The sequence below is a fragment of the Ovis canadensis genome, chromosome 17, assembly GCF_042477335.2.
Source record: "Ovis canadensis isolate MfBH-ARS-UI-01 breed Bighorn chromosome 17, ARS-UI_OviCan_v2, whole genome shotgun sequence".
NCBI classification, from domain to species: domain Eukaryota; kingdom Metazoa; phylum Chordata; class Mammalia; order Artiodactyla; family Bovidae; genus Ovis; species Ovis canadensis.
The window spans coordinates 15,214,760-15,231,689 of NC_091261.1; the positions used below are offsets into that span (position 1 = coordinate 15,214,760).

Here is a 16,930-nt window from a genome sequence, read left to right on the forward strand (position 1 = left end):
ATTCCAACAAAGTCTACAAAGTGCCAGAAATGACTGTTTTCTTTACCTTGACTATATCTTTTAGTCTATGTTTTGTTTTGAACCTTGAGAGGAACAGTAAAAGGTAAACTGCCTTAAGTCAGAAAATAGCTTAAGTTAAATTATTTAAAAGTCTAGGAAAAAAGAAATATTGATGAAAACAGAAACACTATACCAGCCTAATTAGCTGTGCTTATTGTTATGCAACTCAATCTTGTTTAGTAAATAGGAAAGAGAATTCAGAGGTTTGTTTAGGTTAAAGGTAAACACAATATATGGTGGGGGGGGGGCAGATGGGGTAAGGGGGTGGACAGAGTATAGACTGTAAACAGTAGAAGAATCCAAGTTTTCCCATTAAGGGTAAATGACAAGCATGGACATATGCACACAGCTCTCAGCATTAATGCATGCACATACATACCCAGGTAAGGACACACAGTCATTCCTAATACATACCTATTCCTTTTGTTTTGCCAGAGAGAAAAAAGGCTAGACTAAGCACATATAAACACCTCAATTTTCTAATAGCAAAGAATCTACCTCCCAATCACTCTCAATTTTTTTCCTTAAGTTCTGAAAACAAAATAAACAAAAATATTCTCACAATGTTTGGCCACTAAAACTTATTACAATAGTCACAGGACGCTCTTTAGTCCTATACTCAGTGACTATTTGCTTTCAATTTTGCAATATTCTAGCTGTTTGATTATCTGGCCTCACATTTTATAAGAGGAGTGTTGCTATGGGAGGATACTCCAAATGCCAGAATAACCAAAAGGCCCTCCCTGTCCCTGCAATGTCCCGGCAAAAGGAGGTGCACAAACAGCTTTAGAAAAAAACAATAGCCTTTAGGACATCATCAAGTTACAAATTAGCACTCACCAATGTTTAAGGTGACTTATGTTAAAAAAATTCAACATATGATATTTAAAAAATAGAAAGCTCATGTTTTGTTCACATTCAAGCACTGATCAGATTACGTGACAACTGCATAGAAAAGAAATACTAAGGAACAAACTCAGCTGCAGTTCACAACAGAAGAACCCCAGGCGTGAGGCACTGCAGACTGCTGAGAGCAAGCAGGGCTGGTGGCAGCTCTGAGGCCTGCTTTATCCAGAAGCTGCTCCAGCGAAAGCGAGAAAACAAAAAACTCTTCTTATGAGTTGAAGTCTTCAGCCAAATCACAGCTGTACTGCTTGAAATAACTGAGACAAGGAACATTATCTCTTTATAGTTTTAAAGAATTAAACACAAAAGATAAAAATGTTAAGAGTTTCTTTACAGATTTTATTTTAGACAAAGCTGACTGAGTTGAAACTGAAGCTTGATGACAACTGTGGAAAACCCCAAACAGTGTATTTCTAGGCTCTCTATGAATATAAATAAAATCCTTGAGAATAAATGCAACTTTTTTTTTTTAGTTTATAGTAAGAAAGAGATGGGAATACCAGACCACCTGACCTGCCTCTTGAGAAACCTATCTGCAGGTCAGGAAGCAACAGTTAGAACTGGACATGGAACAACAGACTGGTTCCAAACAGGAAAAGGATTACGTCAAGGCTGTATATGGTCACCCTGCTTATTTAACTTCTATGCAGAGTACATCATGAGAAACGCTGGACTGGAAGAAGCACAAGCTGGAGTCAAGATTGCAGGGAGAAATATCAATAACCTCACATATGCAGATGACACCACCCTTAATGGCAGAAAGTAAAGAGGAACTCAAAAGCCTCTTGATGAAAGTGAAAGAGGAGAATGAAAAAAATAGGCTTGAAGCTCAACATTCAGAAAACGAAGATCATAGCATCTGGTCCCATCACTTCATGGGAAATAGATGGGGAAACAGTGGGAACAGTGTCAGACTTTAATTTTTTGGGCTCCAAAATCACTGCAGATGGTGACTGCAGCCATGAAATTAAAAGACACTTACTCCTTGGAAGAAAAGTTATGACCAACCTAGATAGCATATTCAAAAGCAGAGACTTTACTTTGCCAACTAAGCCTATCTAGTCAAGGGTATGGTTTTTCCTGTGGTCATGTATGGATGTGAGAGTTGGGCTGTGAAGAAGGCTGAGTGCCGAAGAATTGATGCTTTTGAACTGTGGTGTTGGAGAAGACTCTTGAGAGTCCCTTGGACTGCAAGGAGATCCAACCAGTCCATTCTGAAGGAGATCAGCCCTGGGATTTCTTTGGAGGGAATGATGCTGAAGCTGAAACTCCAGTACTTTGGCCACCTCATGCGAAAAGTTGACTCATTGGAAAAGACTCTGATGCTGAGAGGGATTGGGGGCAGGAGGAGAAGGGGACAACCCAGGATGAGATGGCTGGGTGGCATCACGGACTCGATGGACGTGAGTCTGAGTGAACTCTGGGAGTTGGTGATGGACAGGGAGGCCTGGCGTGCTGCGATTCATGGGCTCGCAGAGGGTCGGACATGACTGAGCGCCTGAACTGACTGACTGAAGAAAGGTCTAAAGAAGAGAAGGTGAGACAATGACAATACTATTGTCACAGTAATGACTTCTAAACTTTAATCTCTGGAACTCTGACCCTGTTCATCCAAATTGCAAACCCACACCATAAACTTCCTACCAATTGTTTCCAGGTGAGTATTTTGTCGTCATTTCAAACTAAACACTGAGTTAAGTAGAACAAGTTCCCCACCTTCATCCCTCATAACCTTCAGGCCAAACTAGCTTCCTCTGTCAATTTCCCAATTCCTCTCATGCAGCCTCGAAACCACTGCTCTTTCCTTTCTCTGCTAATGGAGTTATCCTAGTCCAGGCTTTTTACAAGGGCGCCTGAAGAGTGTTTTTAAGTCACAATTTTCTATTACTCCCAACTTTCCTCACTGCTCAGTGTGTCTCCTGAGTCTGAAGACTGTTTTGATGAATGAGTGAGAGAATAAATGTAAAATGCCTAGTAAACAACAAGTAAGTGCCTTCCCTGGTTCATGTCTAAATCTGGAGATCTACTGCCAGGTTTCAAAAAGAGCTATACAGTAAGAGAGTTATAGTTACACAGCCATTATTTACCCTTGTATAATTTGCTGGCAAGAACCATATACACATGGGTGGTTTAGGGACATTAATTATTTCAAAATAAGCTTATCTCCCTTTTTATAAAGGCAACATAACCTTTCATAGAAAATGTTTAAAATACAAAAAAATATCTATAATCTCACTATTCAGAGACTAGCACACAACAAATACCATCAGGTTCCAAGAGAACACAATTACCATTTTAAACATTCCCTAAAATCATTCCCTCTTCTAGCAGAGGTCCTGGACCCTCGAACTAAATGAATTCCTTTTTTTCCATTCAAATCAGCTTCAGGTAGAACCCATAAAACGCTAGCACACTTCATGCAGCACTACGCTGTGCAGTGCTGACTCTAAAATATATGTCTATATCCAAGTACTGACATACTCTTATCCTTCAAAATATTAAACCAAATGACCAAAATGAGTGCCACAGCACGTGCTCAGCTAATGAAACTAAAAGGCTCACTGTGCTCTTGTCTGAGTAGTGCTGAGCAACCTGTCTGATGACTCTGCTGAGATTTCCTTTACTGACAACATAATGGTTTCAGTGTAATGGAAAATCGGCACTTTTCATGCACCATGGGTAAAAGAAAAAAAAAAAAGGTAAGACCAGTCCTGGTCTCAAGGAAATCTATGAGCTTTTATAGCAGGAAATACTAAAGAAGACAAGAAGATATCAAGAGACAGAACTGAAAAATACTAAGGTACCTGGGAGAAAGCAGAGCTGAGGTTCTATTATGACCTCAGAGGATGTGAAAAGGACAGGAAAGGGACCACCAACGTGCAGTCTGAGACCCTATCTCCACAGGATGCCACACCCCTTCTGCGTGGAGTTCCCACCTGGGAGGAGAACTGCAATCCTTCTCCCGGATCCCAGTATGCATGTGACGTTAAACACCGGCACCCCTAGCCTGTTATCACATGACTCTACCTCCAACGAAAGCTACAGTAGGTCCATATCACCTCTCACTGCTCTAGGTTTTGGATGTGTTCATGTTACATGAAAATAAGCTGGAAAATTGATTTCTTGGCTTGTTTCTTTTAGGCTATGCTAACTGCAGCCCTAATCAGAACCTTTCAGTTATTCCTTATTCATTAGGTACTGAGAAGAATGCTGTTCCCTTCCTGAAATCTGTACCTACCATCAATAAAAAGTTTTCAAAACAGTCAGAACAGAATATACCACTATGTAACTTTTTAAAGCACTTGATAACAACACTAGTCTGAAGATCAACATCAAGCATTTCTTGCCAATTGTTACATGTGAAAGACTGGAACAGCACAGCTGATGATGACTTTAATGACAGAAAGGGGAAGGTAAATATACTTTTTGTACTTATAGACATGAAAACACTGTTTATAAATGGAATTTCATTTCCAACAACTCCAAAGTTGACCCTTAAACAATATGGGTTTGAACTGTGTAGGTCCACATACATGTGAGGTGTCTTCAACAGTAAATCCTACAGCACTGCCTGACCCATGGCGGGCTGAGTCTGCAAATGCGGAGCTGCAGACGCAGGGGAACCCTGGATTCAGCGAGCCAAGTGTGCGGTACACGCAGACTTTCAACTGCACTGGAGGGTCAGTGCCCCGGTCCCCAGGTGGTTCAAGGGTCGACTCTATGATGACGGAGTTAACAGAGACAAAAAAAATCTCAGAAGGTAGAGAATACACTTACCTTATTTTCTTCTAGAAATTTTAACTTGATAGAAACATCATTGCGCATTTTATCGTACTTTTCCTTATGTACTTGGAACAGATGCTGTGATTGCTCAATCTTTGGCAGAGTGTTTGCATCACGTGGTCCAAGATTCAGTTCTTCCAAATCAGTACGATATGCATCATATTCAATTCTGGAAAGAGGAGAATAAGTAAAGCAGGCTACCAAGACAGTGTGAAGTAAGTTCAGGAGGTGAAGTGGAACTACCCAACAGTCCCATATTATACATTAATATGTAATAATCCTCATACATATTTGATACTTTATGCTTTTAAAATCAAGTATCTTCTTACAAAGAGCTATTAATATAAGCATGGTGGTGGGGGAGCTGCTGCTTTTTTTAGTGGGGGGTGGCTGTCTCTTAATCTCATTAACTCTTCCTTTTCAAGCACAGTATCAACTGGCAAGTAAAATTTCCACAATTTAAAAACCAGGTTAGGGACTTTCCTGGTGGTCTAGTGGTTAAGAATTCTTGCTTCCAAAGCACGGGGTATAGGTTTGATCCCCCGTCAGGGAACTAAGATTTCACTTGCCACAAAGGCAGAGCCAAAAAAAAAAGTTAACTTCATCTCTTTAACAGTATGTTTTATTTTACCCAACATATCCAGAATATTATCACTGTAATACATAATCAGTGTGAAAAATTTGTTACTGAGCTACTGTACTTTGCGGGCGCGGGAGACTGAGTCTCTGAAATCCACTGTTTAAGTTTCCATCACATCTCAATTCAAGCTAGTCACTTCATGTGCTCCACAGATACCTGTGCTGAGCGGCTACCGTATGCACAGCATAGCTCTAGGCGGATTTCCACATCATTAGTATTCAGAATATGACCACAGTGTCTCCTATGGAGCACTTCATCGCCTCATGCTCCCTGAGAGGCCCTCCCCTGATGCTCTCTCGCCATTAAAGCGGACACAGTCACCCCAGCACAGCCACTGCACGATCCCAGTCCTCGCAAGCGCTCTGTCATAGCAGCCAAGTAGCAACAGCATTACTTGGCTCATTAATCAGCAACTTACACAGTAGTGCCAACTGTTCAGTACTTAGATGGGAAATACAGTCACAGAAAACTAACTGAACTGATCACATGGATCACAGCCTTGTCTAACTCAGTGAAACTATGAGCCATGCCGTGTGGGACCACCCAAGACAGATGGGTCATGGTGGGAAGTTCTAGCAAAATTTGGTCCACTGGAGAAGGGAATGGCAAACCACTTCAGTATTCTTGCCTTGAGAACTCCATGAACAGTATGGAAAAGATATGACATTGAAAGATGAACTCCTAGCTCAGTAGGTGAATGGAGAAACAACTCCAAAAAGAATGAAGAGGCTGAGCCAAAGCAAAAACAATACCCAGTTGTGGATGTGACTGGTGACGGAAGTAAAGTCCAATGCTGTAAAGAACCATACTGCACAGGAACCTGGAATGTTAGATCCATGAATCAAGGTAAATTGGAAGTGGTCAAACAGGAGGTGGCAAGGGTGAACATCACCATTTTAGAAATGGACCAGAATGGCTGAATGTAATTCAGATGACAGTTATATCTACTACTACTGTGGGCAAGATCCTTAGAAGGAAATGGATTGGCCCTGATAGTAAACAAAAGAGTCCAAAATGCAGTTTTTGGGAGCAATTTCAAGAACGACAGAATCATCTCTCTGTTTCCAAGGCAAACCATTCAGTATCACAGTAATCCAAGTTTATGCCCAACCACCAGTGCTGAAGCAGCTCAAGTGGAATGGTTCTATGATGACCTACAAGACCTTCTAGAACTAACACTCCAAAAAGATGTCCTTTTCATCACAAGGGACTGGAATACAAAAGTAGAAAGTCAAGAGATACCTGGAGTAACAGGCAAATTTGGCCTTAGAGTACAAAATGAAGCAGGGCAAAGGCTAACAGAGTTATGCAAACAGAACACACTGGTCATAACACTCTCTTCCAACAACACAAGAGACGACGCTATACATGGACATCACCAATGATCAATACTGAAATCAGACTGATATATTCTTTGCAGATGAAGATGCAGAAGCTCTGTACAGTCAGCAAAAACAAGACTAGGAACTGACTATGGCTCAGATTATGAACTCCTTATTGCAAAATTCAGACTTAAATTGAAGAAAGTAGGGAAACCACTAGACCATTCAGGTATGACTTAAATCAAATCCTTTACAATTATACAGTAGAAGTGACAAATAGATTCAAGGGATTAGATCTGATAGAGTGCCTGAAGAACTCTGGACGGAGGTTCCTGACATTGTACAGGAGGCAGTGAGCAAAACCATCCCTAAGAAAAAAAATGCCAAAAGGCAAAATGGGTGTCTGAAGAGGCCTTATACATAGCTATGAAAAAGAAGAGAAGCTAAAGGCAAAGGAGAAAAGGAAAGATATACCCATATGAATGCAGGCTTCCAAAGAACAGCAGAGAGAGAAGAAAGCCTGCCTCAGCGATCAATGCAAAAAAATAGAGGAAAACAACAGAATGGGAAAAACTAGAGATCTCTTCAAGAAAATTAGAGATACCAAAGGAACATTTCATGCAAAAATGGGCACAATAAAGGACAGAAATGGTATGGACCTAACAGAAGCAGAAAATATTAAGAGGTAGAAAGAATACACAGAAGAACTATACAAAAAGGATCTTCATGACTCAGATAATCACCATGGTTTTAATCACTCACCTAGAACCAGACATCCTGGAATGTGAAGCCAACTGGGCCTTAGGAACCATCACTATGAACACAACTAGTACAGGTGATAGAATTCTGGTTAAGGTATTTCAGATCCTAAAAGATGATGCTATAAAAGTGCTGCACTCAATATGCCAGCAAACTTGGAAAACTCAAGCAGTGGCCACAGGACTGGAAAAGGTCACTTTTCATTCCAATCTCAAAGACAGGCAATGCCAAAGAATGTTCAAACTACCACACAATTGCACTCATCTCACACATTAGCAAAGTAATGCTCAAAATTCTCCAAGCTAGGCTTCAACAGTACATGAACCATGAACTTCCAGATGTTCAAGCTGGTTTTAGAAAAGGCAGAGGAACCAGAGATCAAATTGCCAACATCCACTGGATCATAGAAAAAGCAAGCGAATTCGAGAAAAACATCTATTTCTGTTTCAGTGATTATGCTAAAGCTTTCGCCTGTGTGGATCACAACAAACTGTGGAAAATTCTTAAAGAGATGGGAATACCAGACCACCTTACCTGCCTCCTGAGAAATCTGTATGCAGGTAAAGAAGCAACAGTTAGAACTGGACGTGGAACAATGGACTGGTTCCAAATTGGGAAAGGAGTATCTCAAGGGTATATATTGTCATCCTGCTTATTTAACTTATATGCAGAGTATATCATGTGAAATGCTGGGCTGGATGAAGCACAAGCTGTAATCAAGACTGCCAGGAGAAATATCAGTAACTTCAGATATGCAAATGACACCACCATTATGGCAGAAAGCAAAGAGCAATAAAGAGCCTCTTGATGAAAGTGAAAGAGGAGAGTGAAAAATTTAACTTAAAACTCAACATTCAGAAAACTAAGATCATGGCATCCAATCCCATCACTTCCAGGCAAATAGAAGGGAAAACAGCAGAAACAGTGACAGACTTTATTTTCTTAGGCTCCAAAATCACTGCAAATTGTGACTCCAGCCATGAAATTAAAAGATGCTTGCTCCTTGGAAGAAAAGCTATGGCAAACCCAGATAGCATATTAATCAGCAAAGACACTACTTTGCCGACAAAATTCCAATCTAGTCAAAGCTATGGTTTTTCCAGTAGTCATGTATGAGGTTTAGACCATAAAGAAAGCTGAATTGATGGACTGATGCTTTTGATCTGTGGTACTGGAGAAAACTCTTGAGAGTCCCTTGGACTGCAATGAGATCAAACCAGTCCATCCTAAGGGAAATCAACCCTGAATATTCACTGGAAGGACTGATGCTGAAGCCAAAGCTCCAATACTATGGCCATCTGATGGGAAGAACTGACTCCTTAGAAAAGACCCTGATACTGGCAAAGACTGAAGGCAGAAGGGGACAACAGAGGACGAGATGGTTGGATGGCATCACTGACTGGATGGACATGAGTTTAAGCAAATTCCAGGAGCTGGTGATGGACAGGGAAGCCTGGTGTGTTGCAGTCCAAGGGGTCGCAAAGAGTTGGACATGACTGAGCAACCAGAGAGTGATTGCAATTCAGTCAAAATCAGCGCCACAAACTTATGCCCTAAAACTAAAGCTCTTTATTAAACTATCTATAGTACAATTTGTATCTATTTGGGGAATTAAACATACTCTATAATGTATATATGACTCGAGAAAGAACATGCGTCCCTCACACCAAGCCCAATTTATTCTCGACTCATATTGAATTTAATAAATTTCACCTTTCAAGGTCAAAAGCATATCATTGGTTCATTCATGACACAATTCATTCAACAAATACTGAGTGCTAACTTTGTAAGTTTCAGGCACTATGCTAATCTTCCATCTTCGTAGCTTGTCTTCAAGAAGTTAACAGTCTAGGCTGAGAGAAGCTCTTCAACAACTACAATAGAATGAAATGAGGGATACTGCCATGGGGAAAGGAAGACGGAAATCGAGATGAAGAATTACTTAATCAGGCATCTGAACAAGCATCTCAGGAGAAAATTAAACCAAGTTTTAAAGGATGGTTAAGAGTTTCTGAGGTGGATTGGGGCTGGGAAATTGACAGAGCACTTCAGGAAGAGAACAGTAGACACAAAGGCATAGATCTGTAAGATACCATGACACACTGGGCAAGTAGTTCAGTAACTCACAACCTGAAGTTGGAATAAGATTACAAAAGGAATTAGTTATCAGGCAGGAAGGCAGAATTGAGATTAAGCAGGACCTTACAGGCCATACTCTAAGAAACAAACATGGAACAGACTGGTTCAAAATTGGGAAAGGAGTGCGTCAAGGCTATATACTGTCACCCTGCTTTATTTAACTTATATTCAGAGTACATCGTGCAAAATGCCCAGGTGGATGAATCACAAGCTGAAATCAAGACTGCCAGGAGAAACATCATTAACCTCAGATATGCAGATGACACCATCCTTATGGCAGAAAGCAAAGAGGAACTAAAGAGCCTTGATGAAGGTGAAAGAGGAGAGTGAAAAAACTGGCTTGAAACTCAACGTTCAAAACACTAATATCATGGTATACAGACCCATCACTTCATGGCATATAGATGAGAAAAAAAATGGAAACAGTGGCAGACTTTATTTTTCTTGGGCTCCAAAATCACTATGAATGGTAATTCCAGCCATGAAATTAAAAGATGCTTGCTCCTTGCAAGAAGAGCTATGACCAACCTAGACAGCATGTTAAAAAGCAGAGATATTACTTTGCTGACAAAGGTCCATAAACTCAAAGCTTTGGTTTTTCCAGTAGTCATGTATGGATGTGAGAGTTGGGCCATAAAGAAGGCTGAGTGCTGAAGAATTGATGCTTTTGAAGTGTGGTGTTGGAGAAGACTCCTGAGTGTCCCTTGGACTGCAAGGAGATCAAAGCAGTCCATCCTAAAGGAAATCAACCCTGAACATTCACTGGAAGGACTGATGCTGAAGCTAATGCTTCAATACTTTGGCCACCTGATGCAAAGAGCTGACTCACTGGAAATGTCCCTGATGCTGGGAAAAATTGAAGGCAGGAGGAGAAGGGGATGACAGAAGATGAGATAGCTGGATGTCATCACCGTCTCCATGGACGTGAGTTTGAGCAAGCTCCAAGAGATGGTGAGGGACAGGGGAGCCTGGAGTGCTGCAGTCCCTGGGGGTGCAGGGTCAGACACAGCTGGGTGACTGAACGAACAGCAACAATGCAGGCCATTACTACAGAGATCAGCCTGAACCCAGGGACAGGCGGTAAAGAGCCAGGGAAGAACTCTGATTTGGAAAGTGCCATGTCCTATTTGCTCAGGATAGAAAGATGACTTTAGTGGTAAAGTCATGCATGGAGGATGGACTAGAGAAGGTTAAGAAATCAGAAGGAAATCAATTAGAAGACAATGGGCAAAAGAGAAATGAGTCACTGAATTCAGAAGACAATGACCAATGACAGTAAAGCTATAGAGGTGAAGAGTGACTAAAAATTTAGGAGGTACAACTGACATGGTAATAGCCAGTTAAAGTTCACGGATTCAGTGGTCAAACTGCATGACCACTCTGCCCTTCACTGGCTCCAATGTCTTACACTTTTTTTTTTCCCCTCTTGCTCTCATTTTCTGCTTCAGAAATGGGAATAATAATCTAAAAACATTTTTTTCCCCACCAAAACCCATATATACAAAGTACTTAGGACACCTGCTAATAACTAATATCTTTAGAGTGCTTTATCATTTCAGCCAAATTAGAAGAGGGATGGGCTGAAGCAATCATACTAAAATCAGTAAGAAGTGAGAGAGAAATAAGTAGAACAAAAATAAACAGCAATGTGTGGTGATTTAATGTGAAGACAAATATTCTTCACTGCCATGGGGTATACCTTTAAATAACAGCAGTTAATTTAGACACAGTCAAAGTTATAAGACTGACATTAATTTTTACATTCAGTTTGCAGATGATGTCAAAGTAAAACTTAGTCCCTAAGAGCTAAAAGTGCTCACTACCACCAGGAAGAGAAATACTAAGTTTTTAAAATGCAACTCTTCACTTCAAGGTTGCCAGTCTGAACTGAGTCCCTACCAATAAAGTTAGTGATAGTCGGTTACTTTATGGCTTATGTAAAACATAGGAAACAGGTGTCCACATCTGAAAAGTTTTGACCACAATTGGCTCCCTTGTTGGTGCTGCTCCGGGGAAGTCTTGAATAGGCTGTTATAAGATTTCCTATGCATGAAGCCCCAGACAGCTAGGAAATACTTGTGCAATGCATAATAGGGAGCGTTAAAAGGCCACCCAGACATCTGCCTACACTGTCACTTTCTGTGCGGATCAAATAGCTGACCCTTGCCCTCAAAGTCAATAAATTCTGGTTTTGACAGAGGAGAAAATTCAACTACTGAGAAACTTTCAGTCTGGGATTCTTTTTCAATGTTATCCCTCAGTAGGCAATGCTTTAGTGTTACAACCAGTCAATGCCTCAGCTACTCCAGAAACGGCACAGAAGAGTAAACCCACCAAGCTAAGCTTAATGAATAAAATCATATATTGAAATTTCAATACAAGAATAAATTATGGGGTGGGTCATTATTGTTGTTGATTTTTAAAGTATATACAGAGGTTGTGTAAAGGTTTCCTGACAACCAGCTATCCAGTATATATAACTTGATTGATAATTCTGTTCAAAAATTTCAAATGAACCTATATTATTGGATAAGTTGAGATTTTTTATATCACATTATATATTAAGTCAGATTCCTCATCATAAGATGTGAAAGCTACTTTTTAAAATTAGGTGTGAAAATTGAGACTAGTCCAATTCAAGTTTGAGGCCTGATGATCAAAAATAGAAGGCAGGAGCCCATGGATTTTCATTTAACTTTGAAATCGGTTCCAAATAAATAACCCACTTAACCTCTAGAGGCTTATTTTTCTCCTTTGCAAATCAAATATAAAATGTTTTGTGTATGATAAGTGACATCTAATGTATTTTTCTTTAATATGGGTTAATATTTTTAAAAACATGTTAGAAATAAATGCTGAAGAGAAAGATATTACATGTTCCAAATAAAACATTCTTAATATTTAAAAATCAGGATAGGTGGACAATTACAAAGTAGAGAGATAGACACTATATTCACATAGTTCTTAACTGGGATACTTTCAGAACAAAAGAAATTTCAACTTCAAAACTACAGATATTAGAACAATCATTTTTAGATTAGAAAATAAGAATGTTAGAAATGATTATGAGATAAAAGGAAGAGCATTCATTATGAACAAATTAGGATGCTATGAAAATGAACAGACAGATTTGGAGAAGAAATAGCCTAAAGAAATAAAAATATACATAATAAACATATATCCTTTGAAAAATACAGGCAATATCCATGAAAGGATTTAAACAGAGATTGGAAAACCAACTACTGGGAATGTTATTGAAGGAAGTCCTACTGAAGGATATTTTACTGAGACATCCCTTCAATAGATTTCTTCATTTTTTCCCACCTTCTGATTTTAACACTATACTACTAAATTCTTCAAACAATAAAGGAAAGTAAAAAACCAAGTCCAAAACTTAAATAAGGCACACAGATCTATTTGTGCCCTTCTCCTACCAAACCACAAATACTTGTCTTGACCTTCCTTTCCAAGTCATTGAGAATCTGATATGTTAATACTAAAATGAGAGCTACAAACACAGCATAGGATAGAAGTATCTCTTCTTATGCAAAGATCGAAAGTAAACTTTTCCAAAAAAAAAAAAAAAAATCCTTGACTTCCCGGGTGGTCCAGTGGTTGGGAATGCCACCTGCCAACGCAGGTGATGGGTTTGATCCCTGGTCCAGAAGGATCTTCCATGCCATGGGGCAACTAAGCCCATACGCCACAACTACTGAGCGTGCACTAGAGAGCCCATGAGTAGCAAGTACAAGAGAAGCCACCACAGTAAGCCATGCACACAACCAGAGTACCCCCTGCTTGCCACAACCAGAGGAATCCCACACACAGCAACAAAGACCTAGCACAGCCAAAAATAAATGAGTAAAAGGTTTTTAAAAAGAAAAAAATCCCATTTAAAGTTGTCAAAAGTAACGAATAAAACCATGAAAAACAGAGTTGAAACAACCCTAACCAAGGGGGTGAAAGACCTATGTGCTGAGAACTGTAACACACCGATAAGGAGACTGAAGATGCATCGAGCAAATGGAGAGCTAGGCCATGCTCTTGGTTTGTAAGGATCAGAACTGTTAACATAGCCATACTGCCCAAAGCAATCTACAGGTTTAATGTGACTGCTATTAAAATTATCCATGACCTTTTCCACAGAACCAGAACAAACCAATCCTAAAATTTATATGGAACTCTGGAAGACTCAGAATTGCAAAGCACTCCAGAGGAAAAGAACAAAGCAGGAAGCATAACTTTCCCAGGCTTCAGATAATACTACAAAGCTACAGTGATCAGAACAGCATGGCATTAGCATGAAAACAGACACATGGATCAATGGAGCAGAACAGAGAACCCAGGAATAAATGCACACACCTATGGTCAATTAATCTTTGACAAGGGAGGCAAGACTATACAATGGCGAACAGAGTCTCTTCAGCAAACTGGTGTTGGGAAAACTAGAAGGCCTCATGTAAATCAATGAAGTTAGAACACACCCTCATACCACACACAAAATAAACTCAAAATGGCTTAAATATAAGACATGACACAATAAAACTTCCAAAAGAGAACACAGGTAAAACATTCTGACATAAATTGTAGCGATGTCTTCTAGGTCAGTGTCCAAAAGCAAAAATAAACAAATGAGACCTAATCAAAGTTATAAGCTTTTGCACAGCAAAGGAAACCATAAACAAAATGAAAAGACAACCTACAGACTGGCAGAAAATACTGGTGACCAATGTGACTGACAAGGGCTTAATTTCCAAAATATACAAACAGCTCATACAACTCAATAACAAAAAAACAAACAACCCAATCAAAAAACGGGGAGATCTACATAGACATGTCTCCAAAAACATCCAGACAGTCAACAGCGTCAGGGAAAGATGCTCAACATCTCTAATTATTAGAGAAATGTAAATCAAACCTACAATGAGGTATCACTTCACACCAGTGAAAATGGCCATTATCAAAAAGTCTACACAAAGAAAAGATTCTACAAATAATAAATGCTACAGAGAGTGTGGCGAAAAGGGAACCCTCCTACACTGTTAGTGGGAAAGGAAACTGGTACAGCCACTATGGAGAACTACGGATGTTCCTTAAAAAATTAAAGTTATTATTCAACCATAAAAAATAATGACGTACTGCCATTTGAAGCAACATAGACAGAGCTAGAGGTTACCACACTAGGTGAAGTCAGACCGACAAAGACAAATATCACATATCACTTACTTGACAAATAATATCACTTATTTTGTGAAATCTAAAAAATGATACATTTGAACTTATTTACAAAACAAAAAGAGACTCACAGATTTTGAAAACAAGTTTATGGTTACCAAAGGGAAAAGTTGGGGAGAAAGAAAAATTGGGAGGGAGTGTGTGTGTGTGTGTGTGTGTGTGTGTGTGTGTGTGTATGTGTAAAGTACATAAACAACAAGGACTCACTGCACAGCTCAGGGAACTATATTCCATATCTTATAATAACCTATAATGAAAAAGAATGTGAAAAAGAGTATGTGTGTATGTGTGTACTGAATTGCTTTGCTGTGCACCTGAAACTAACAATACTATAAACCATCTACAGGTCAACATAAAAAAGAAAATTTCAGGAAAGAGGGTGTGTGTAAAAAGGTAAGCTATTGAAAGAACATGGTAGTAACTTTTTAAAGCTTGAATTGAAACTATGTTAGCGTTTATAAGGTATAAAAATGTTTTGAGCAACTACTATCAATTAAAGAAAAACGAAAACCAGTTAACTTTCCATGTGGTTTGGGCTTTTAGTTATGCAAAGCATAAGGACATATATACTTAAGAATAAGCACTCAACTGCAAAAAGACTAGATACATCTAGCACTTCCACAGGCACTTCTCATATCACTAAACTAGACCAAGAGGCCAAAAAGCAAAGTTATACACCGACAAGGTAAAGTTTGTACTATCTTTGGCTATGCTATAAAAAGTATAACAAAAAGAAATCAAGTGTTCAGAGGAAAAAAACTAAAAGGGGACAAAAATGAGTAGGGGAAGAAAACTGCGTCTGGAATCAGAAGCTGAAAAATGCTATCATAGATCTGCTGCGTTTTAGACATTTCTAAGCATCTATTAATATGTATTTTGTTTACCTAACAGGATGGATATGAGACAGAGAAATCATGTGTGTGTGGAGGTGTGTAAAAAGAGTATGAAACACTGTATTATAAACCACCATGGAAACACAAGGCAGATAATTTATGTAAAAAATAAATTCTGGAAGACTGAAGACAGGTTATAATCTGAATAACCAACATAAAATTACGGAGGCAGAAATGAGCTTCTGTATTCAAAGCAACTGAAACTATGCACCTGGCTGTAGCAGAAGCACTGTGCCGCTTACAGGGGAGCAGCGTGGCTGAACAGGCAGGCTCCGGCCAGATTAGACGGGGCGCCTGCTGGCAGCCTGGTGCAGAACAAGGCCCTGCGCTCTGCCAAGAAAGCTGGAGCGGGGAGCCCCCACCTTCCTAATGCAAACGGGCGGGGTGTGGGCACATGACCAAGGCTCAGTTGGATGCCCTCAAGGCAATGAGCAAAGTATTCAGAAGCCTTTGGAATTTTTATCTATGTGAGCTGTAGCAGCATCTAGTACCAGAGGCACCCAGGTGTCAGAACCCTAATGAGATTCTTCTGAGGCATTATTTTGGCTTTGGCTCTTGCTCATTTCTAGAACTGTTCTCCTGCCTTTTTATTAGCTCTGTGGGCTCTCCTGCTGCTGCTAAGTCGCTTCAGTCATGTCCGACTCTGTGCAACCCCATAGATGGCAGCCCACCAGGCTCCCCCATCCCTGAGATTCTCCAGGCAAGAACACTGGAGTGGGCTGCCATTTCCTTCTCCACTGTGGGCTCTCCTACAACACTCTAATAACACATTCTTTTTCTGTTCATATTGACCAGAGTTGGTTTCTCTTGTTGGCAACCCCAAATCTTACCTGAATTATGTATTGTCTGTAAAACAAATGATATAATGAAAATCTATACATACCTGGCACTTTCATACTGTTTCACAGTCATTAATGTATCTTCAATTGTTTTATTCACCAAAGTGTTTACACTGGCAATGAAAAAATTAATGGCTCCTAGAAGAGTCTCTCCATTTTTAGCTAGCAGCTTCTGGGTATCTGCATTATAGCCAAATTCTTCCTAAAACAAAAAAAAAGTCTCCTTAATTTATCCAGCTGTAAATCAGTAAATGTGACTAAAGAAAATCTCAAACACATCACTATCGGGAAAATATTTGATTTAGAAATCTAGCTATAGAAGTTTTTTCTTTCAATGTTTAAATAAATAGGAAT

General features: G+C 39.6%; 1 protein-coding gene across 18 annotated transcripts in view; it reads right to left on the bottom strand.

Annotated features, from left to right (window-relative positions):
- Positions 1–16,930, bottom strand: part of ARFIP1 (ARF interacting protein 1) — a 140,038-nt gene that overhangs the window by 31,200 nt on the left and 91,908 nt on the right. For all 18 annotated transcript variants that reach the window (XM_069556679.1, XM_069556678.1, XM_069556676.1 and 15 more), the window contains 2 exons: positions 16,621–16,778; positions 4,744–4,918 (listed from right to left, as the gene is read on the bottom strand). In XM_069556679.1, coding sequence (XP_069412780.1) covers positions 4,744–4,918; positions 16,621–16,778 — 333 coding nt within the window. The remainder of the gene's footprint in view (positions 1–4,743; positions 4,919–16,620; positions 16,779–16,930) is intronic.